Genomic DNA, 22,611 nt, shown 5'->3' on the forward strand with positions numbered 1-22,611 from the left:
TATTGGTTAGTCCGATAACCGTTTTTCAGGTTGAAAATGAAGATGCAAGATATAAAATAGATTTTATTGTACCCCTTATATGTTGCACATTATTAAAATATAAAAATAAAATTTATTTGTTTTTATATAATTATGAAGTAGATTCCTCTTGATCCTGGTTCTTTTGGAAGTTTTGTCTAGCAGCATCCAATAAAGTCTCAAAAGTAGTTTTACCGGCTTGCAACGCCATGTTATGCAAGATACCCGTTTTATCTTCTAACAGAACGTATGGATGATTAAACTCTTTTACTTGACCAGCATCCATCACTAACACTCGATCAGAATCCATGACTGTGTTTAATCTGTAATAAAATTTTTAATGAGAACTTAATCAATTTATATAGCTTAGTTTCCTTACCTGTGAGCTATAGTTAGTACAGTACAATTCGCAAACTTTCTTCTAATGGTTTTTTGGATAAGAGCATCAGTCTGCGGATCTACATTTGCAGTAGCTTCATCCATTACTAAGATTTTATTATTTCGCAAAATTGCTCGCGCCAAACATACCAACTGTCTTTGGCCAACGCTAAAGTTTGATCCACCTAAAAAATGTTTATTCGTTCATCAACGAGCAGTAAGCTCAATTTAAGGAGTATAAAAGTTACATTTTAATTCACTGTTCAAGACACTCATTAATAGTCAAAAGGTAATTGTTGAATGAAGCTTAATAGGAACTCTATATGACTCAAAAACTGCAAAGCAGTTTAGCTGAGCTGAGCAATGGTTAGCTAGTTTACTAACTCAGTGACAAGAGAAGAACTGCATCCATAATTTGAAAAAGAGATTTGGGGTAGATCAAGCATTGAATTGTTGAAGTGAAGAACATCATAGAAGATGTAGTTCACATTCAATTTTAAAATATAGGTACAGGAACATTACTCTTAAAAGCAATATACCTTAAAGACTTGTTTAAAGATTTATGTGAGGTTTCTATAATTTGGCGACCATACACAGGACCAAGGTGAGAACACTTTTAAATTGACCAATCCTTCATAGAGAGAAAAAGAGAATAACAAGCTAAAACTCAACTGGCTTGAATAATATTTTAATTACTTCCATGCAACTGAGTGCAGTTAACCATATTACAGAGAAAAACAGGTTACAACTCAACTGCCTGGAATAATATTTTAATGACTTCCTGGCAGTTGGATGCAAGTAACCATATTGCAAAGAAAAAAGAGAACTATAGGCAGTATTTCAACTGTCTAGAAGAAAATTTTAATTACTTCCAGGCAGTTGAGTGCACTAAACCATTTGACATGGAAAGATAGGCTATAAGTCAACTGCCCAGAAGAATACCTGGTTAAGCGACAATAGGTGATATTTTGATGAAAAGAGGAACAGCAGATCCATATCGTAGAGGGAAAAGAGAATAACAGATTATAACTCAATTGCCTGGAATAATATTTTGATTACTTCCAAGTAGTTGGGTGCAGTTAACCATATTACAAAGACAAAAGAGAACGATGGCCTATAACTCAACTGCCTGAAAGAAAATTTTAATTACTTCCAGGCAGTTGAGTACACTGAACCATATTACAGAGAAAAACAGGCTTAATAACTCAAATGCATGGAATAATACCTCAATTAATTTCAAGCAGTTGAGTGAATAAAATAATAGACTTAATAACCTGGAAAAAACTACATATTAAAGTTTATTATGATAATTTAAAAGGACATAAGGGACGTTTTTTTATAATTCAAAAATTTATTGAAAATTGACCAATCAATCATACTATCGCTCAGCTTAATACTGTGCTTGAGTGACAGCGATTTTCAAGCCACTATCACTAATATACAACTTTCGTCAATTTATTTTGTAGACGGCTTTTGAGAGTAAGCATTGTTTAATAAATTTATCGTAAATTTATTGATGATCAATAGCAAGGAAGCATATTACGTCACTTAGCTTAGTAAGTGATATTTTATTGGATGATCAAAGGGAACCACAGATCCATCTCGTATAGGGAAAATAGAATAAAAGATTATAACTCAACTGCCTGTAATAAAATTTTAATTACTTCTATGCAATTGGGTGCAGGTAACCATATTACAGAGAAAAAAGAGAATGATAGGCTGTAACTGCCTGGAAGAAAATTTTAATTACTTCCAGGCAGTTTTGAGCGCACTGAATCATATTACATAGAAAGACAAACTATAGCTCAATTAATGCTCAGCTGAGTGAACAAAATAAAAGAAATTATGAAATGTAATATGTAAAAAAAAGTTACCTAAAAAATTTACTTGTATAATAGAACCTGATATCATTAGTAAACAATAAAAAAAATATACACTGTTAAATCAATAGAGCATTAGAAAAGATAAAAAATTACCTTCTGACATAATTGAGTTTAATCCAGCTGTCAAGTCTTCAACTGCTTCTTTTAATTCGACGTCTTCCAAAGCCCTCCAAAGTTCTGAATCGCTATACTCATCAAAGGGATCGAGATTTTTCCTCATTGTTCCTGAGAATAGAACTGGTTCTTGTGGTATTATGGATATTTTTGTTCGCAAGTCATGTAGTCCTGAAGAAAATGCAAATATTAATAATTAGTCAATGTATTTGCTTAATAAACGGTTAACCTATCTGAGTAATATTCAATTCGTCCACAAGGATTGCTCCGGATGTTTCGGTTAGTTGGAAAAGGGCGTTGATAATTGATGATTTTCCTGCACCAGTTCGACCGACAATTCCAACTTTCTCCTTGGGTTTGATGATGAAGGTAAGGTCTTTTAAGACAGGTGGATCAGCTGGGAAGTAACTATAATAAAACTAATAATTATTTTAAAACAAAATAATATAAAACCAGACTCACCGTAAATATACATGCTTAAATTCAATTTTCCCCAAATTAGGCCAGTATTTGGGTGGCTTTTTATCCGGTTTTGACTCCAGATTTCCCTCGTGTTCGATTTGTGTATACTCCAACACCCGCTCCACCGAAGTCATTTGATTCTCTAGCTCGGTACTTTGACGCATTCCCCATTGGAACATTCCAGTTAAACCAATCGCTTGTGTTATGGCTAAACCAACATTTCCTCCGAAACTTTCTAAAAAATAATACATTAACACAAAGTCCATTCATTATTATGACTTGTCTACCATTTCCGAGCAAGAGAAAACTGAATGTGACAAGTGCAATATATATAATGCAAACTAAGTCGAGCCAATAACCAAACGCTCTGGATGTCGCTATGAACTCAAACCAAGCGGAACTATGTAAATCCTGATGGTTATCAAATTCTTGAGATAATATATTTTCAGCCCTAAAGGCCCTTATTGTTGTGAGACCTTGCAGGGTAGCATTCAAATGGGAGAAAACGGGACTCCTTGCTATAATGATTAATTTTATTATACCCACATCATTGGTAATAAAATTGAAATGATTGCTTACTAGTTCCTTCCAGTCTTTTAACACTTCTACTTGTTTTTAAATAAAAGATTCGCATAAAATAAAAAATGATTGCAACCACGCATGTCGGCAACAAGAGCCATGTACTGACAATTGCAACCACCACTATTATTCCTAGGAGAGTAAGACCGATTTGCAGTACATCAATCAGGGAGGACGTCAACATTTCATCAATTTGTCCCATATCCTAAAATAAATTGTTTATGAGTGAGTGCCAAAAAAATAGATGATGCCTTACTTTTGAAAATCTATTCAGAATTCTTCCAGCACTGTTAGTATTAAAAAACCTCATTGTTGCCCTAGTAATGCTCCTAAACATTGTGTTATGCAAGTTGGTGGAGGCCCTCATGCAAACGGCGAAGAACACAAAGGATCTGACCATGGTGAAGATTATTAGCAACGCAATCAAAACGGAGTAAATATACATGCACGTTTCCCGAGAAAAGTGCCAGAAGTCGAACCAGCTAAACCCAACCTCTTCAGTTTTATTACTGGATTCTGTGACATAAGAGAGATTGTACGGTCCATCAGTAGTTTCATTCGAGTTTTGAAAGTTTTCTTGTTCAATGTTAACCCTGAAATGTTTTTAATGAAACGGAGATCTTATTAAAGTCGAAGCACTTACCAAAATGTTATAAAATAATCAACCAAACTTCCAAGGAACTGCGCCATGATAAACAAGAAAAATGTCATGAAAATAACGCAAGCGTTACCACCAGCTTTGAAGTAAGCTCCGTACACTTTTGCACCAACTGAACCAGTACCTTTCTGCTCTTCAACCTGAAATAAAAACAATACTAAATTAGACAAAATATCCCATGTAAATTTTAAGGGGGTCAATTATTGGCTTCCCTGTACATTTTAATTGACCCCCTTAAAATTTACATGGGATTTCCTATGTTCCGCTCGGCGACGCACCACCCGGTATAGTTACCTCATGTGGAACGTCGACTTCTATAGAAGCAATACTTTTAACCGAATTGGCCCTTTCTCTTGTCACTGAAGACTTCCTTCGCGCTGTTAGTTCTTCTTCCTCGGGATTTTGCTCCTTCTGTTGCATTAAATTTGTGAAGTCTAACCCACTGTTTAAAAGATCGTCATAAGAACCTTCTATTTTTGCGACACCATCATCTAAGTATAAAATATGATCCACCTAAAAACGTTAAAATTGATAAAGCATTCTTTGAATACAAATTATATTACTTCTTTCAGGTATTGCAGCTGATGTGTCACTAAGACAACCACTTTATCCCGTAAAAATCCAGTTATACATTGCTCGAAAAGTTGTTTACCCACATGGGCATCCACAGCACTCAAGGGGTCATCTAGTAGATATATATCAGCTTGTTTGTACACCTGTATTTAGAATTTAAGTGGTAAAAAACCTTTATATTTTATATTTTAACTTACAGCTCTTGCCAAATTAATTCTTGCTCTTTGACCACCAGAAAGCGACACTCCTCTATCGCCGACTATCGTTTTGTCTCCATAAGGTAAGAGCTGAAAGTCTTTTTCTAATGCACACCTTCGAACCACTGTGTGATACCTTTTTTTATCCATTGGTAAGCCGAATAAAATGTTTTGACGCACTGAACCTGAGAATATAGAGAAAGGCATTGATGCAGAGTAATGAGTTAAGCTTATATACATACCAGCAAAGAGCCAAGGTTCTTGGGAGGCATAGCTGACTTCCCCATTAACTTCTAAGCTACCCCCAATGAGGGGCAGTTCTCTTAAAATTAAATGTAGCAGCGATGACTTTCCACTTCCAACTGGGCCAATAACAGTCACTAAATTACCGGGAGTTACTTCTAAGTTTATGTTGGTTAATGTGTTGTCACAAGAGGCTTCTGACCATTTGGCGCTGGCGTTTCTGATGTAGATGCCTTAAAAATGAAAGAACATAATATGTAATGAGTATATGCATGAATTAGGTGAATTACCTGGGGGCTTAACATTTTCGTCTGGTACAACCTCTTTTTTTTCTTCTGTGTCTTTGATTAATTCGTCTTTTTCTTCGAAGTTCATAAACTTATTTAATCTATTTATTGAAACCATTGCTTCTGCAACCTAAAATGATTGATGAACATTTACCATGTTTTCACACGTACAACCGTTAGTGCGCACTAAGATAAAACGCATGTGAACACCCCCGCAAATCATTTTAGCGTTCCTAATTCGCATTATTTTAAATAATATGTGGATGTTCTCGCTGTAAAATACGCGTTAAGGTTGCGTAATTTCGAATTTTCTTTCAATGCTGCCAACTAACAAAAACTGAAAACCGAGACAGGGAAAAAAAAATTCACTTTGATTTTGTTGTGATGTGCTTTATCATGTTTTCACAAAATTTAAAAAATTATATTCTCTTACCCAAGTAAGAATTTGTAGTCACCTAAGTTGAGATTACTCTTATTTCCACTAGTTGCAACGTTGTTTTCGGTGCAAAATTTAGTTAGTTTTGCAAGGACGTTTATTTTTGACCAAACTTCGACGTACTGCACTGTTGTTTTTACAACGTATTTTTTTACTATAGATAGTAGCAGTAGTAATTTACACTTAAAACAACGACGTGCAGACGTGTACAATTTTTCGAATCAAAAACCCAGGGTTGAGCATTTTTCGCTGTAAAGGGAACTTTTTGACACGTTAAGAATTTTAGGAAGAAGATAAAGTTATAGAGTATAAGAAGAAGAAAAAATATTCAATTCAACATAACATAATTAATCTAGATTTTTATTTTTATAATTAATTTTTTGCTTGGCATTTATTATTTTCGTTTTGCTTTAAAAAATGAAGAGATATAAAGATTTTAAATATTCTGCAACTTACTATGGACGCAAAAAACAGTTGCAATGTAAGCAAAAATGCCTACAACTAGCTTACCTGAAGTTGATAGGGATAATGTAGAATCAATGGAAGTAGCGGAAAATAGCAGTGAAAAGGTTTGTATTTATGTATGTTTCTTAAGTAACCAATAAAAAAAATTATTTCCTTTTTTTTTCGAAATCTCCTACAAATTCAGAAAGCAGTAAACTACCTTCCGTTTATAAATTAAGTGCTTGTAAATCCTTCAAAACGGCTATTTTACCCGTATAATTCACCATATTTAACTACATATAAAACAAATATTAATTACGGACTGTTCAAAAGATGGATTGAAAAGGTTTTATTTTTGGAGTAGCTGCCTACTGGAGTTATCTATTAGTTTATTGTTAAAAAAGTAATTAATTTTTCTGACGTTCTGGCGTGAATCCGTCCAAAAATCAGTAACTCTAAAAACGTTGCAAAAGCGTTTAGAAAGTTAGTCACTGTGTTATTACTATTGATATTACCTTATTTAACACTTTTGAAGTAATGAAGTGAATTGAACATAATGAAGCTTACCTTACCTGCCAAATTAGTATATTTAATATTATGCTATTCTGCGTTACATTTCTCGCTTTATTCATTATTTAAGTACTAACCCCCATAGATGACCACAAAAACTCTGAAAGTTACATTTTATTGCTCTCAACCTATTTGAAATATAGTATAGCTTTCGATGTGGTCTCTAACTGCGTAACGTTGAGACAACCAAAAAAATCTCTTTCAAATTGGTGTACAACAATGTTGTCTCTGGGGTATTAGATATATTTTTATTCAATCTCCTGAACCTAAGTAATTTATCAATAAATTGGCAATAAAAAAGAGCTGGTTAACGTCAACGTTAAAATCTCTTCTTAAACTATTACTATTTACTCGTGTAAACCTATGCCAAACCGTTTTTACTCTAACTCGCATTAATCCCACGTGTAAACTTAGTAATTGATTTTATAGTAATTATATGTGGAATGGTACCTGAGCAATTCCCTGAGGAAAAAATACTGTCATAGTCTGTCTTAAAATATTGTAAAAAGACGTTAGTACAAATACTTTCTCCGCTGTTATCTTATAGCCTAGAAGCACGTAGGCTAAAATACTGGCAAATATTGAGATTCTGGTGCTATACATGATGAATGAGATCTGAATTCCTCGCATGTATGAAGATTTTCTAATGGCTTTGATTTCAAACCTACAAGTTATTTTGAAGAAAAGGTGGTGAGGGTTCAATCAGTAATTTCTTACCTTCGCACAACTTCCACGAGTTTAGCAAACGGTTTCTCCCAAGCGTACATTTTAATCACTTGAATTCCAGAAATGATTTCATTCATCAATCGTACCCTCTCGTCTGTGCGAAGAGCAGTTTTCAACCGTAATATTGAGATTTTCTTTCCCAAATAAACTAAAATTTGCAACAGTTTAATCAAAGAAACATCTAAACTAAATCTGCGCTAACCTTGCACAGGAATAAAAACGATTAGCAAGATAACTCCTATGACAGCTGATAAACCGACTTGCAAGTACATGAAATATGTACAAATAATGGTTTGAACTGGCCCTAACCATAAGTGATGAGCAAAAAGAACAGCAACATCAAAACGATTCACATCGTTCGAAAGCAAATTAACCACCTAAAAATCATCGAAAATAAAATGCTGAAATATAACAGTGCAACTAAACTCACTTGCCCCACAGTTGTTTGCCCTAAAGCAGTTTTACTTAACCTAAGTGATTTCCTATAAATTAAAGAACAGCATGCCACTCTCAGTTTCATCCCTAAATGGATCACCCCCATCATGTAAGGGTGACTGATGACAATGTTTCCAAACGAACAGAGTACCACCCCTCCGGCATACCAGAGGGCCTCTTCTGGCCCTATTTCACTCTCGTTTGGCATGTAAAATTGTAAAAGTTGTCCTAGGAATATTGGTTGAGCTATTCTAAAAAAAAATTAGTAGTATTAAGAAGTATTAAATTATTTCCTTGCTTAAGCTTACACAGGGTGTTCCTTAAAGACGTGTTAATACTTAAGGGAGTGATTCGTGGACCCATTTACATAAACGTCTTAACTTATGAAATACAGGGTGTTAAAGTTTAAAAAAAAATCAGCTTTTTAATAATAACTTAAACAATATTGTAGACATTTATATGAAATTTGGTGCATGTATTCTATGCATTCAGATGCATTTTTTGATGTACAAAAAAAATATTTTCGCTGCCAGTCGCGTCCCTATAGGTCTTCTATTGAATATTTTTTATTGAAAAAAATACTACGCCACTGCTTTTTCTTAAAATAAAAATTATTTTTAAGATCCTCAATTACTTTTTAGCAAATTTGATCTCTCGGTTTTTTTTCGTTTGACGCATGGTTTTCGGTTAAAAAATAAAAACAATTTTCCTTCCCTAAAAAGCGAGCATAGGAGACTCCGCGACTTTATTTACAACTTTTTTACTCCCATTTACTAAAACATGAGTATTTCTTAAATTATTTAAATTTTTTAACTTTTCATACTTCTTGTAATAAATCTGATCCCTTAATTTGCTTGCAATCGACGAACAAACATTTTCACACCGCATCAGATTTTTAGGGAAGTAAAATTGTTTTTATTTTTTTAAGCGAAAACCATGCGTTGGACGAAAAAAAACTAAGAAATGAAATTTGCTAAAAAGTGATTGAGGAACTTAAAAATAATTTTTATTTTAAGAAAAAGCAGTGGCGTTGTATTTTTTTCACTAAAATTATTCATAAGAAGACCTATAGGGACGCCATTGGTAGAGAAAAAAATTTTTTTTGTACACCAAAAAATGCGTCTTGATGCATAGAATATATATACCAAATTTCATAAAAATGTCTACACTATTATTTTAACACCCTGTATCTCAAAAGTTAAGCGTTTAGGACATATGTTCATAGGAACCTTTTTTTTTAAATGGGTCCAGGCCAGGAATCACCTTCTTAAATATTGGCACGTCCACCCTGTATAATGAACAAACAGGATAAAATCAAATCAAAAAGCAACTAAACAATAGACACACAAGGATAGCGAATACAAAACATAAAATAAACAGGGGAAGAATATAACAGCAAACTCAGATCTACACACATATAATATTTACGCTGCATTTGAATGGTTACTGCTCGAACTAAAAGGGGCATCCTGATTCTCACGTTTTTTAGGAAGAAAATAACATATCATATTTCTCAAAAAGAACGGTTGGTTCATTCTATAAATTACCATGATTTAAAACAATTATATGTGTATTTTTTCTTGTATACCTCCTCACCTAATTGCTTCTGAAATGAAAAGTACTAAGCCATAAAACATGAACTCCCAACCAAATACTCTCCATAGCACTTTATTAAGGGACGGTTTAGTTTTCTTCTTGATCGCTCTACTTTCCTCTTCTCGCCATTTCGCTTCTATAAGATTTCCAAGGCGGGCACTTTTGTGTTCTGTTAAGGTTTCAGTCAAATCTGTTTCTTCTAGGTCCCGTTTAAACCCTTGGATAAATGTGGGAATTGTGTAGCTATAAAAATAATAGTCATTATTACACCATATAAGTTATTACACAATAATTGTACAAGTTAAATGACCTCTGACATTGAAGACACTGGATAAAAATATTTGTTAACAGAATATTTTGGTATAATGATGAAAGAGGTTTGTTTCTATTAGGGATAAATATTTATGTATAGAATGTCCGAAATTTAAGGTATTTAGGGGAATTAATAACAATCAGAAGGATTAAATTATCCAAGGAACCATAAAAGAAGTGAAACTTATTTATAAAGGTACATGGGGCTGGAATATTTACAGGAGGACGTGAAACGAGGAGTGAAAAATCATTTTATACCTATAAAACCCCAAAAGTGTTAATAAAATAATTATTTAAGTCAGTGACTGAGAGGGAAGAAAAAATCGTTCGCTTATTTCATGGATTAATTAAGTCGCAGTACCAAAAGTACAATTTTTCTAATTGAAAGACAAAGGAAGCTAAGTCATTTTCATACATTTAAAAAGAGATAAAAGCAGTCCAGGACTATTTAAGACACAAAGATGAAACAAGTGGATTAAATGCAGAATATGGAAAGAAACAAAGATATGAAAGAATGGCTTGGTCACTTTAAATTATCCCTAAATTTCCAATACTCGGTATATAGCTTTTTCTAGAAAAATAAAAATTGTAGATTGTATATAATTAATAGCACAAATTCGATACAATCATACTTTATCAAAATGATCAAAATCTTAGACATATCAATAGTGTAGCATTAAAATTTCATAATTCAGTGTATAGATTTTATATACAAATTTAGCAATATAATTATACGAGTTACGATATTATTGTGTGAGGTGGTACATATAAGATTAAATGAAGACCGCTTGAAATTCTCCAAAACTATATCCTAAAAGTAATTCATAATTTATTGTATATTAGGATTTTTCATAAACAACTCACACAACTATCCAACTATTAAATTTAAAATCTTTTGATTATTTGATAATAAAATTGTATAATATATTAAGAAACATTAAATATTAAGTGCTAAGACGTTCATATTTAATAATGTACAAATATGTAAACGAGCAGTTGAATGCTATTTAAACGATAGAGATGGTAATTTAAAATCAGTGCAGTGGTTTCATTTCCTTATCTATAGTAAATTAATTTGAGAGTTAAAAGATTATTGAAAAATGTTCAATAATCAATGAATAAATAAATAAATTCTGTCGATGATACACCTTAGGTGTACTAGTGGTCTCCTGTATACAAGGTAACTGTTGAAATTGAGTAGTCTTGATTGAATTGAAATTGAATAGTGTTGAAATTGAGTAGTGTTGAAATTTGAGTAGTCTACTTTACTGGGGCAGTACTTTTCTAACTCGTTAAGGACCTTAACTACTTCTACTACTGCGTTATCTACACTAGATCCCTGGATATTCGCTTTGGATTTAATGCATAATAGTTCGATGTATTTATGTTTTAAAATTGCATAGCTAAACTTCCTCATTGCACATAGAGAATTTAGTTATCTAGGTGCAAAAATGTAAAATTAATTAACTGTTGTATTTTGTAAAGAATTCTGTGATGTATTGTTTTATTTTATTGTAAAATAATGGGTAGTCAGCACAATTAATATTGATTCCCTTTTAATTAAGGTTGAAATACATTGAGAGGTTTTATAAAATAGAAAACTACAAAACACTATACTACAATACTACAGAAAACTGTGAAATGTCACTGATAACATTGATCTAACTGAACTCTTTTGCCATAGATGGCGGCTCTACGGTTTATTAAATGAAATATTTCTGATATATTGGTGAATGAGCTATTTGAATTGCTAAATAACCCCATGATAATATGTATAAGCACTTTTAATTAACATAGTAATAAAGTTTGTATATACTATAATCAGTTTGAGTGCGATATATCAATATATCGAAAGTACTTACCAAAAGGTGACTGCAGATAAACAAAAGGCATTTTCCCTGGGGTTTGGTTTTCTCACTGTTTTTTTACTGCCATCCATAATTAATGCTTTTGTCTATTTTTTTAAATCTAAAATATTTATTTTTTTAATTACACACCTTGGAATGCTTAAACATATTTCCTCTTGATCAAACTGTTTGTTAAAAATGAAAAAAAAATCTAATGTTTTTTTGTGTAATAATTTCTTAACAGCAGAAGTTAAGGGTCAAGAAGATAATTTTTTATTTGACATGGCATAACATTTTTTTTATCAGTAAAAAGTGACCGATTGCATAACACGCTATTTAAGATATAAACAAACTTTAAAATAAGATACTTACTGACTGGAATTATAATTTATCTATTAATCAATGCAGAGGCAAGAGAACAAGACAATGTTTGCATGGGAAAAAAAGGGGGGTATTATATGGTTTCCTGCAAACCGTGCAGTTGCCCTTGATGCTATTCGAACTCGAAACAGGACGCTATTATCTGTTACGCGAATACATCGAATACATAGACGATAGACGACACTGTTCCGAGTGCGAGTTGGAAGTTAACTGCCGCGGCCACTAAATCATTGCCAATTCATGTTCGAATGAAACTGACGCAGAGGACGAAAACTCAGAAAAACATAACAAAAAATCACACATAAATTTTCTTTTTTTAAAAAGTTTTTTAAGCATTAGACTCCTTGGTACATGGTATAATAATGTTCATGTTTAAGGCAGTCTTCTCAGGTCTTGCTTGTAATTGCTTGAAAGTATTAATAAATATAATATTCCTTTGAATGAAGTCGAGGGTCACGAGGCAAGGTCATGTCGAAGGTCAAGTCAAGGTAACGTCAAGGGTCAGATTTAAAAATGTCCTCTATTGTTAAGTATTAAACAGAAACGTTTAAACTCCCAATTTTAATAATAATGACCTTCAACATAGTCTGGTTTTCAAAATTTTGTGTACAAGCATACTGAAAGCTAAGGAAGTACAAATTCATATATTCAGAACTTTTTTTTCAAGAAATGTTTCAAATCCAAAACACAACAAAACAGGTTTAAAAATAATTAAAAGTGCTGCGACAAACAGCAGTTAATTAAACAATAATAGATGTTACAAAATATGAAAATAATGTTAGAGCGCAGGTCAAAAGGTATTGTTAAAAAATTAGTCAAGGTTTCAATATGCCTTAGTTAATAGAAGTGATTTTAACTTATATTTAGAGATAGAGAAACATTGACATTGGCCAAATAATAAATATATCTTGCATATGCAGATGACCTAAAAATCTTTACAACATTTAAGAAGGTATCAGATTTTCGTGCCCTGCAATCTGATCTTGCAAATTTTGAAAGGTACTGTACCTTAAATAAATTATTTAGTCATTCTATACTTTTTAGCAGAAAACCATCTCAGACACTAAACAAATGTGATGTCTATCTCGGGGGCACTATATTGAAGTATGTAGAGTTTATGAAGGATTTAGGTGTGACGTTGAATTCTAGACTGTTCTTCTACGTTCATATCAGAAATCTCTAAAAAATCTCAGTTTTATATCTCAAATTACAAAGGGTTTTAGTAATCAAACATCATTAATATTATTGTATAATGCATTCGTTAAACCTACTATAGAATATGCGACAGTGGCTTGGAATCCGATGTACCACAAATATATTGAACAAATTGAAAGAGTACAAGGCAAGTTTGTAAATATAGTAAATTTAAAGTTTTATGGTATGAAGCCCTTAGAGAGTCGTAGAAACAATTTTGATTTAATATTGATTTATAAAATTATTAATAATTTAATAGACTGCCCTTTCTGTTTGGAAAATTTACATATCAACGTTAATCCTTATATTTTGCGTAATAGGTCAAAAAAAATTCTTCAAATTATTTGTCTAACTCTCCATTGTTTAGATGCGTCCGCAGTTTTAACAATTCTCAAGAAACTAATTTGAATAATGATATATTTTTCTCCAGTATGGCTTCATTTAAGCGATACTTAAGATTTATTACTATAAGATTTTATTCATAAGATACTTTGTGCTTTCCTGTTATTGGATTGCTTAGTCTATCTGTAGGAGAGCCTTGTACTTAAATAAATAAACTGCTAACTTTTCTTAACTCTTTTCTAAGTAAAAGAACTTGATTGTAAAATTTTTTACTAAGGTATGCGAGCGAGTTTCTAGTAAGAGAAAATCATCTATCTATTATGACCAGTGTTAGAAGAAGGTTTAGGACATCTATGAATAAGAGTAGCTATTTCCAAGAGAAAATAGAGTTATTGAGATATTAAGAGGGATTTACAAGAATCTCTTCTGTATCTAACTACTTTATTCTGAATCACAAAGATGAAACTCAATAAGAAAAAAGTACACTAAACGTGCAACCACTCTTGCAATTCTTACTGCAAAACATCCAGAGGGTAATTTTGATCCCAGATTTCAGATATGATCTTCGAATTAAAGGCGACCATAAATATTTACCCTCTGCGCCGATTCTTGCGCAGTTTCAAAATGGCCGCCACAAACAATGTGCAAAGTCACCGAGTTGCGTGCGTCAATAATCAAGTTCAGTGAGTCTACAGTCTTTTGAAAATTGAATCAACACCTGTTGAATTTATGAGAATATAACCCTTCGTAAAAAGACGTGCATATAATCGTTTAAAAATCACCTCATTAATTAGTTTTGTCGTTTTTAACACGCTTTTATTACCCCGGGTTGTATCTATGTAAGGGAATCTTTGAGGTTAATATTCACTGGTTTCTAAAAGTCCGATCAACTAGAAACTTTGCACACGAATCAAGGATCGATGACAATGTAATAATTTGATCTCATTATCCTTATTAAGACTTCCAGAATTAATAAATTATTTTTTTTTAGATCCTATGTAGGAGAGTAAGAAAGATAGAGTTAGCGCGCGATCTGCGTATGGGGTGTTTAATAAATAAAAGCTTAAAAAGATCGAACTAAAAAGTAGAAAATAATGTTTAATTACAAATAGTTTTTATTAAAGATAGTAGAAGGTCGGCTAATCAATCATAATTAATTACCTCAAATAAAAATTAAGTTATTAACAGAATAATTCAAATCAGAGTAAAAAGCTCGATATATTAAATATGACAATTATTCTATTGGCAACTATTTATGAGAATGAAGTAAAAGGCATCAATAGCTCTTTTAGTTTTTTTAACTATTATTTATTTACAGTATTTACGAGAAGTTGAAAATTTTTTTTAACTTATTACTAATACTAATTATTAATCAAAAATGCTGTTGGGAATCTATTACCTTATTTATAAAAGCCATTTGTCAAATTATTAACTCGCTGGCCCTTTTCCACAACTAATAAACCAACGTGAACAAATCACAGTAAAAACCATCAATTCGGTTTTCCCCACTAAAACATTCTCAATTTAGCAAGCGTAATTATAGATTGTAATTATGAACAGTTTCAAGTGCTTTCGTTGTAGGTTTTTGCATGTGCAACTAAATAGTGTGAAAAATCTATTGGACGTAAAACTTGCCATTTTGAAAAAGGTACAACACATTCAATGGCATACTAATTTATTATAAAACGTGTATGATCGTATATTCCATAGTTTTTCTGCGCAAACAAATCGATAAATTTCTTCCATTTATTAACAACAGAACAAACTAAATTAAGGGCCACACCCAGCAAAGGGGTTGGCTTTAATGCATATATAGTCAGTTTGTTAAGGAAAAGCAGTCCCCGTGCTGCTTTTTCAGTTAAATACTAAAATGGGAAATAAATTGATTACTTTTACGGACCAGCAGTTGGTGAATTATCAGGTGAGCGTCTTACATGTAAATCAAATCGTTGTTATTACTACCATTTAACTTAATTAGGACTGCACGTTTTTTACCAGGAAGGATATTTTAAGGCAGGTAACTACTCTTTTGGCTCCATTGATTAAATAAAAGCGAATGAAAATAAACCGATTTACATTTAGGGTGTACAAGAAGTTTCGAGACATTAAGCCCGATTTGATTCCAAGGGTCATAAAAGGAAACGAGGCATATTCTATAAAGATTCCTGTGGAATATATTGAGGAACTTGCAGAATTTAAGGTATATAAACATATTGGGATAATTAGATTTGCAATTTACGACATTCCAGGAGAATCCGTTCAAGAGGAGAATACTTGAAGTGTTTTCCAGAGACGCAAAAGGCAACTTAACATTTGAAGACTTTTTGGATATGTTATCGGTGTTCAGTGAGGGAGCTCCGCGTGATATAAAAGTGTTTTATGCCTTTAGGATATATGGTGGGTAATTAATATAACCTGATTCATCCTCAATTATTGAAGGTTCTTTTTAGATTTTGACAACGATGATTTTATAGGACCAGAAGACATTGATGTGGCCCTAACGTTATTAACAAAACAAGAATTAACAGCTGAGGAAAAACAACAGATTACCGAGAAAGTCATGGAGGAATCTGATGTGGATGGAGATGGAAAACTATCCTACATTGAGTTTGAACATTGCATCACTAGAGCACCAGAGTTTTTGTCTACCTTCCATATAAGGATTTAAGTTTGTAACATTGAAATAAAATACGTAAGGTAACATTTGTAAAACTGTTTTATTTGATTGACGAAATACTGTTGGGCCTTAAAACTAAAACATAAAAAAAATGGTGAATTAGACTTATATATATATATATTGTACATGTATAAAAATTTCGATTACATATACACACTGGGGTGCACTACAGCTAATTACGACTTAAAAACAATAAAAAACATAACAGAAATAACTAGAGTTAGGGGCATTTGGAGTGTTTGCGACCCACTTTCCGCGCATCCTACGTTCTCCATGGTGATTGAATATTTAATATCGTCGGGAAAACGACATAAGTTATCTGGAAAATGAATAAATGACAATATAGCAGCACTTTTTCTTTATAATAAATCTAAATGCTCACCGGTACACCTGACTCCTGAATTTCGACCAAAAACTGCAATATAAATGGGAGAACATGTAGAAGCAGAGCTTCCTGAGCAATAGTTGGAAATATCCACAGAAAATCCGGCGCTGCTGAGTGTCGTGCAATTGCTAGTTGAATTGTCTATCGTCTGCCTACTGTTTTCCCTGGACGTGCAAACGATGATTGATCCATATCCCTTTAAGAATTAATGAATTAACTTTTGGGGTTATTAAATCCTTAAAATCGAACCTCTTCTTTTATCGTCAATTTCCTGCTATCTCCTCCGTTATAAAAGTAATTAGGTGAAATGCGATAGTAGTTTTTCCCTTTCGATTTCTCCACGTAATCAGTGAGTGAAAACGTGCTTGCCGAGCCTGTGTACGTAGCAGTACAAGTGGGATTTATTACCGCTCGGGGTACTGAAAACATCAGTATGCGCATTATTGAATATTCGATATGTGCGCAGATACTTACTTTCTTTTATAACATTTACAACATCTGCTGCAGTGTTCTTAAGAGTTTCTTCGTTATCAGTTTCTTGTAAAATGATTACGTCCCTGTTGGTGTTGGAGACTATTGTTTCATAGTCGCTTGCAGCACCAGTTCCAAGTACGATGAAACTTACATCTTAAAGTGAAACTTTTGTTGTAATGCTGTGAGAATCCAACAAGTCACTTACCTGGTAAGAATTGATTAAAAACACTTTTTCTTTGGGTTAAGAAGGTTTTTTGTTCTTCAGTTAATCCGGTTTTGGTGACCAGTAAAACGATGGTGGATTCTCCTCCGGAGTAGCTGTTATTGTTCAATTTTGAATATCCATAATTTTCCACGGTCTCGAACACTTTAACGTAGTCAAACCCAGTTACTTCTAAAATGTTATTTAGAAATTATTCCCTCTTTTTCTTTCTTCCTTTTTTTAAATAATTCTACTAATGACCCTTAAACCGTTAACAATAAATTAGCACTAAGGTCTATTATATGCTACAGTGGAGAGGTGTGCCATTTTTTGTTAATTTCCTAACATGTTTTTAATTCCCTTTTATTTAAATTTTACTGGTTTACTTTCTCTGATTTGCTCTATATTTAGTATTTTAGTCAAGAGTATAAATATTTAATTGATTTATTTTGCACTCTTGATGTTTTGGTGCATTTTCCCAACAAACTATCAAGTAGCTAATATGGAACAAAATTATTACATAGTAGATTTCTTATTTTGTTTATTTGTAAATGAGAGCATCTTTTAATAGTTCCAAGTATGGAGGAAATTTTATCACTCATTTCTTGTATATGTTTGCTTCATGTTAATTTATTATCTATATATTTATAGTTTGTAACCTCTGTTTTTATTGTATTTATGCTAAGTTTGCTAATGTGACACAGCCATTGATCACAGTTTCATAAAATATTAAATCATATAGAAGAAACTTACAAAACAAAAAAACTGAAATAGCACTAGAATGAATACTTCCTGAACAGTCATATGATTTGTGCATCACATGACATTTTCTGATTAAATTCTAGAGTGACTCACCATTTGCATGGGTACTCTCATTGTAGTTAACAAAAAAATCCGATAAATACCGAGTACCATTTGAAGTTAAGTTTCTTACACTGGTTCCACCATATACGGTATATCTCGTTTGAAATTTGTTCACGTCAATGTTGTTTAAGACATAACTGAAAAAAAACGTTTTTTTTTTGAAGAAATATTTATTAAAAGATTAACTTACGATAGAACAGCTTGCACCGTGCTGTATTGCCAACTTGAGTCAATAAAAATTTGTAAGTCAGCAGCTACACGCGCAATCGATGATACTCCGGTGCAAGTTAAGTCAGTTGATATCATACGAGCTAAAAAAATCCGTTTACTAAATACAAGAAAAAAAGAATGAAGAAAACTTACGTAAATATGACGTAAAAGCATTCATAGAAGCATTAGATAATATTTCAAGCTCAGAATCCGGTATGGTCCCTTGTGAAAGTGCTGCTTCATTCAAAATAGGCATAAAATTATGCAGCTGTTGCCTAATGTCTTCTGTAGTAGTCACTTGTGAATAGTAATCACTCCTGTTGCAAGCTTTAAGTGATTCATCGAAAATCCCTTTTTCATAAACCGAGTAGTACATGTCAAATATTTGCGAGATTTTTAAGTTGGTAAAGGTGGAAGTCAAGTTGGACATCATCAAAGCGATCGCTAATCCATCCAGAGCACCTCTTAGTTCCGCATCAGTTGCTTGAAGGTTGTTATTGTTCTCCAAGAAGAAGTACTTTGGGCTGATTGTGCTGTTCCATCCACCAGCAGCACCTAACGATATGTTGGTCCTGGCTTGGTATAATGCTGCTTCACATAACTCACCTGCGAAAGAGGTTCATCAAGAAACATTTAAAATATTGAAAATATAATGACTTACCCACTATTGTGGCCGCATATCTGTTATCAACCAGTCCATTTAGTAAAGTTTGTTGATTCAATCCAGCAGCAATCCCAGCAAGAACATTACCTACTTTGACCGTTCCAAATTCTGAATACATCACCCCCAGCTCAATAGGGCATTGACTAACGTTTAAGGAACTAGCTTGCAATCGGGAGGAGTAAATTGGACTAATCAACTCCATGTCTTCAACATCTTCCCTTACCCCCACATCTCTGCGGCGACGTCTGTCTGCCAAAGTTATCCTTGAGGTATATCTTGCAGATCTTGAGCAATCAGTAGTCTCGTTGTCCCTTCTGGTGTTATCGATCGTATTCGATATCATATAATGCAAAGCACACTGAAATATTTTAAGCTGATTTTGAGTTTTTATTATATGTGCAACTTACAGTTTCTATATTGGAGAGATCTCCCATACTTAAAGTGGCTTCTGCGTCTGGGATTAGGTTTTTTAATAGGGCCCAGAATTTGTACCTTTCAGGTCTGCTCGCTGAATATGGTAATCCAATGAAGGATATGTCACTTACTCTTTCGGCTTGTGCAATTCCATCTTGTCTTAAGCTAAGATAATAACGTAATAATGTGACTTTAAGTAAAAATGGAGTCAACTAACCTTTGCAATATATGATAAGAGAGTTGTCGGGCATTCATGGTAGGGTTTGCATCTTCAATTTTCCTAATATATTCTATCAACAGATTTAAATACACGGGTGGTCTTTGGTTAGGTATGGTGATCCCTGGTATGGCGCTAACGTTGTAGCACATCATAAGGTTAGCAGCGATATTAGCAGCTGCAGGATTAAGTCAGTTTATGTAAGCATTATTATGTTAAACGTGTATGCTTACCTCTGTTGCTTTGGCATGACACAATTGACAACCAACAGGTCATCCATATGATAAAAAGAAACTTTTTGTCCATAGTGAGCACATGCACTTAACTATTTAATTTTAATATTAATTTAAAAAAAAAAACTATTTTCTAATACGATTTGAAACTGGGTGTGAATGAAAAAAGAACAGGTACACCTGAGTTATTATTAGTCATCTACCTTGATAAGATAACTAGAGGTATCAGGTATGTTATGTACACTTTCACAAGCCATGCTGATTATATTGTTATCAGATAATTTGGGACAAATAAGTTTAATAATGTTGACGGATCGTGTAATACCAAAAGAAAATATTACTTTATTTTATTGAATTTTAGGAGGAAATTTGTCAGCGTAGGTTCTACTGTTTTATGAGTCATGAGTGATTAACTTATGAGCACGTTTTTGCCCTCTGTAATTTAATGCTGAAAATAATTGTATATTTTACGTGGCTCATAAGTTAGGCCAGAAATTTTTTCAATAAATTCCGTGTTGGCTCTTGGACCTTGGTTTAGAAAATTGCCTTCAAATAAGAGGGTTTTTGAGGCACAAGACATTTTTATATATATATGAAGTTATTGGCGAAAAAGAATATTCTAATTATATCGGAAAAAGGTGCGGAAAATTCAAACATTGATAGAAAATTTCATGTTGGAAGCTTACTGAGTGAAGCACAAAATTCGGTTGAAGAAAAACTGAATTAGATAGGGTAGCAAGCCTATTGTAAGTTAAATCAACGTGAAAAACTTCACTAAAAAAATCATATAAATTGATATATAGGATGTAGCGTGGTTGTCAAAGGAATGCGGTAAACCATAGTGAAGAGGTCGAGTCGGATGGGTCCAGTACAATTCTCGGTCAGTCCAGTACAATTCGCGCTAAAGCGGTACCAGTAAATTTTGTTGTACCAATGCTGGGTCCACTTTTGGTTAGTCTCGAACGGTTGGTCAATTTCTCAAGAAGGTGCGTTTAGATCATTCGCCCTTGATCTCTCTGAAATGTTCACTTTTGGTTTTGGTGTGCGGGTGAGTTGTTCCTGTCGTCGTGGGTGCTTCACGTGATCTCCTTCACTACTTCTTTTTTTTATCTAATTACATATTAATATTGCAGATTATTGTAGTGTCGCGATTGGGGAATTGAAATTTTCTTTGGTTATCTAGCTGTATGACATTTTAGAAATTCATAAAGCTAGGTTACCGGAGTTAAAACCAATTCCATACACACACACACTGAGAGAGAATCACCATAAGGAGAGAAGAACGCATGGCATACTCAATTAGTTTATGCATGGTACTCGTTTTTTTTTATTATTATTATTATTATGTATTTTTTTGTATGTGATTCGTTATTTTATGTTTAAAGGCTTTTGAATAAAATATTGGATTGTGAATTTTTGACACGACAAATTCACAAACCGGTTTAAGTATAAAAAGACGAATTAACATTATTGTTAAAATGAGTGTATGATCTCAATCTTCTGTGAAAGTTTGTTGTTTGTTTAATAAATTTGGGCTTATAACGGTGTCTTTTTTTTACTTGATTTTGTTAATGATTCCACATTAGAATTCCTTTTATTGGCTTTTAATGAATATAAATAAAATATTAAAATAAAAAATTGAATTCTTTGCTTTTCCACGTAGGTAACCCTTCAACGTTATTATGAAAATTAAAAAAATATTTATTTTTAAAAGTTTTTGTAAATATTGTTACCATTTTATACAAATATGCAAACGTTTGCAACAAATGTTGGGCATATTGTACTAATTTTAAAAATGTACTAATTGATAAGCCAAATATTTGTGTCAGATTTTTTTATGGTAATTAATTTCAATATGAGTTAATGATTTCAATAAATAATTTATTACAATTAGGTTTGTTAACTTCCTATAAAATATATAATTAAGGAAAATCAGCCTCGTCCAATATAAAAGACACGAGGTCAGCGAAATTACGCAATTTCTTAATAAAAATGGCGCCTTGACATTTGAAAGATCCCGAACACTTCCGCAAGTACCCGGATAAGAACGACCGTTTCCTTCTTTTTTGCACGCATTACCAAAGCCATATTCCCTCCTTTACAAAAAGCTAGAAAACCACACTAGGGCGCATGCCTTACTCAACACCTACCTGTGATTTATATAGGAGATATAAAAATCAGGTTTCCATCCCTAAAAATTAATGAGGAATGGTTGATTTAAATAGTGGTTTGTTAAGGGTGAAGGGTGTTCGCGTTAGGCAAACTGCTTAAGGGTTAATTGAATTATTTATAAATTCTTATGGAATAAAATAGTGTTTGCCTTGAAGGATTAATATGAAAATTCAACGTTTTTCATTATATAGTGGCAATGAGCAAGAAACCTTAAGATTTCTTCTACAATTGATCATGATATTTACAAATAAACTTTTGCTATAGTTTTCAAATTTGTACAAGAATTTGAGAAAAAAAATATTTTTTTTTCTTTTTATTCGACTCAAAATTCATAACTCAAAAAATTGACCATATATCATTTTGAAAATTTGTACACATAATCCATGGACAATTTTGTTGGATACCTATTTCAGCGTTTTGGTAA

The 22,611-nt window shown here is 32.7% G+C and overlaps 3 protein-coding genes across 5 annotated transcripts; 1 reads left to right on the forward strand and 2 right to left on the reverse strand.

The window, feature by feature from the left end:
• Positions 1-50: 50 nt before the first annotated feature.
• LOC126748393 (probable multidrug resistance-associated protein lethal(2)03659) lies at positions 51-12,350 on the reverse strand. The gene is made up of 22 exons (XM_050457605.1): positions 12,131-12,350; positions 11,774-11,879; positions 9,600-9,842; positions 9,432-9,539; positions 7,999-8,254; positions 7,771-7,945; positions 7,560-7,716; positions 7,293-7,506; positions 5,396-5,522; positions 5,105-5,338; positions 4,863-5,047; positions 4,656-4,808; positions 4,387-4,605; positions 4,078-4,232; positions 3,691-4,027; positions 3,435-3,639; positions 3,143-3,373; positions 2,856-3,090; positions 2,623-2,801; positions 2,373-2,564; positions 398-581; positions 51-341 (listed from the first exon to the last, which is right to left on the reverse strand). Exons 2-22 carry the CDS (start codon positions 11,848-11,850, stop codon positions 131-133), a joined length of 4,077 nt encoding a protein of 1,358 aa, XP_050313562.1. The 5' UTR covers positions 11,851-11,879; positions 12,131-12,350; the 3' UTR covers positions 51-130.
• A 2,797-nt stretch (positions 12,351-15,147) lies between these two features.
• On the forward strand, positions 15,148-16,378 carry LOC126748395 (calcium and integrin-binding family member 2). Of its 3 annotated transcripts, XM_050457608.1 has the most exons (6): positions 15,172-15,323; positions 15,386-15,596; positions 15,654-15,688; positions 15,758-15,875; positions 15,925-16,072; positions 16,126-16,378. In XM_050457608.1, the coding sequence occupies exons 2-6, from the start codon at positions 15,546-15,548 to the stop codon at positions 16,341-16,343; spliced, it is 570 nt and encodes a 189-aa protein (XP_050313565.1). In that variant the 5' UTR covers positions 15,172-15,323; positions 15,386-15,545; the 3' UTR covers positions 16,344-16,378. The 3 variants fall into 3 exon arrangements, with proteins under 3 accessions (XP_050313566.1, XP_050313564.1, XP_050313565.1); XM_050457609.1 differs by having other exon boundaries at positions 15,148-15,596; positions 16,150-16,378; XM_050457607.1 differs by having other exon boundaries at positions 15,167-15,596.
• Positions 16,374-20,228, reverse strand: LOC126748394 (uncharacterized). Its single transcript, XM_050457606.1, has 12 exons — positions 20,016-20,228; positions 19,783-19,960; positions 19,559-19,730; positions 19,149-19,509; positions 18,641-19,093; positions 18,468-18,588; positions 18,269-18,414; positions 17,417-17,605; positions 17,212-17,364; positions 16,987-17,156; positions 16,735-16,933; positions 16,374-16,671 (listed from the first exon to the last, which is right to left on the reverse strand). Exons 1-12 carry the CDS (start codon positions 20,086-20,088, stop codon positions 16,529-16,531), a joined length of 2,358 nt encoding a protein of 785 aa, XP_050313563.1. The 5' UTR covers positions 20,089-20,228; the 3' UTR covers positions 16,374-16,528.
• Between the last annotated feature and the right edge of the window lie 2,383 nt (positions 20,229-22,611).

The sequence above is a fragment of the Anthonomus grandis genome, chromosome 22 (genome assembly GCF_022605725.1).
Source record: "Anthonomus grandis grandis chromosome 22, icAntGran1.3, whole genome shotgun sequence".
NCBI classification, from domain to species: Eukaryota; Metazoa; Arthropoda; class Insecta; order Coleoptera; family Curculionidae; genus Anthonomus; species Anthonomus grandis.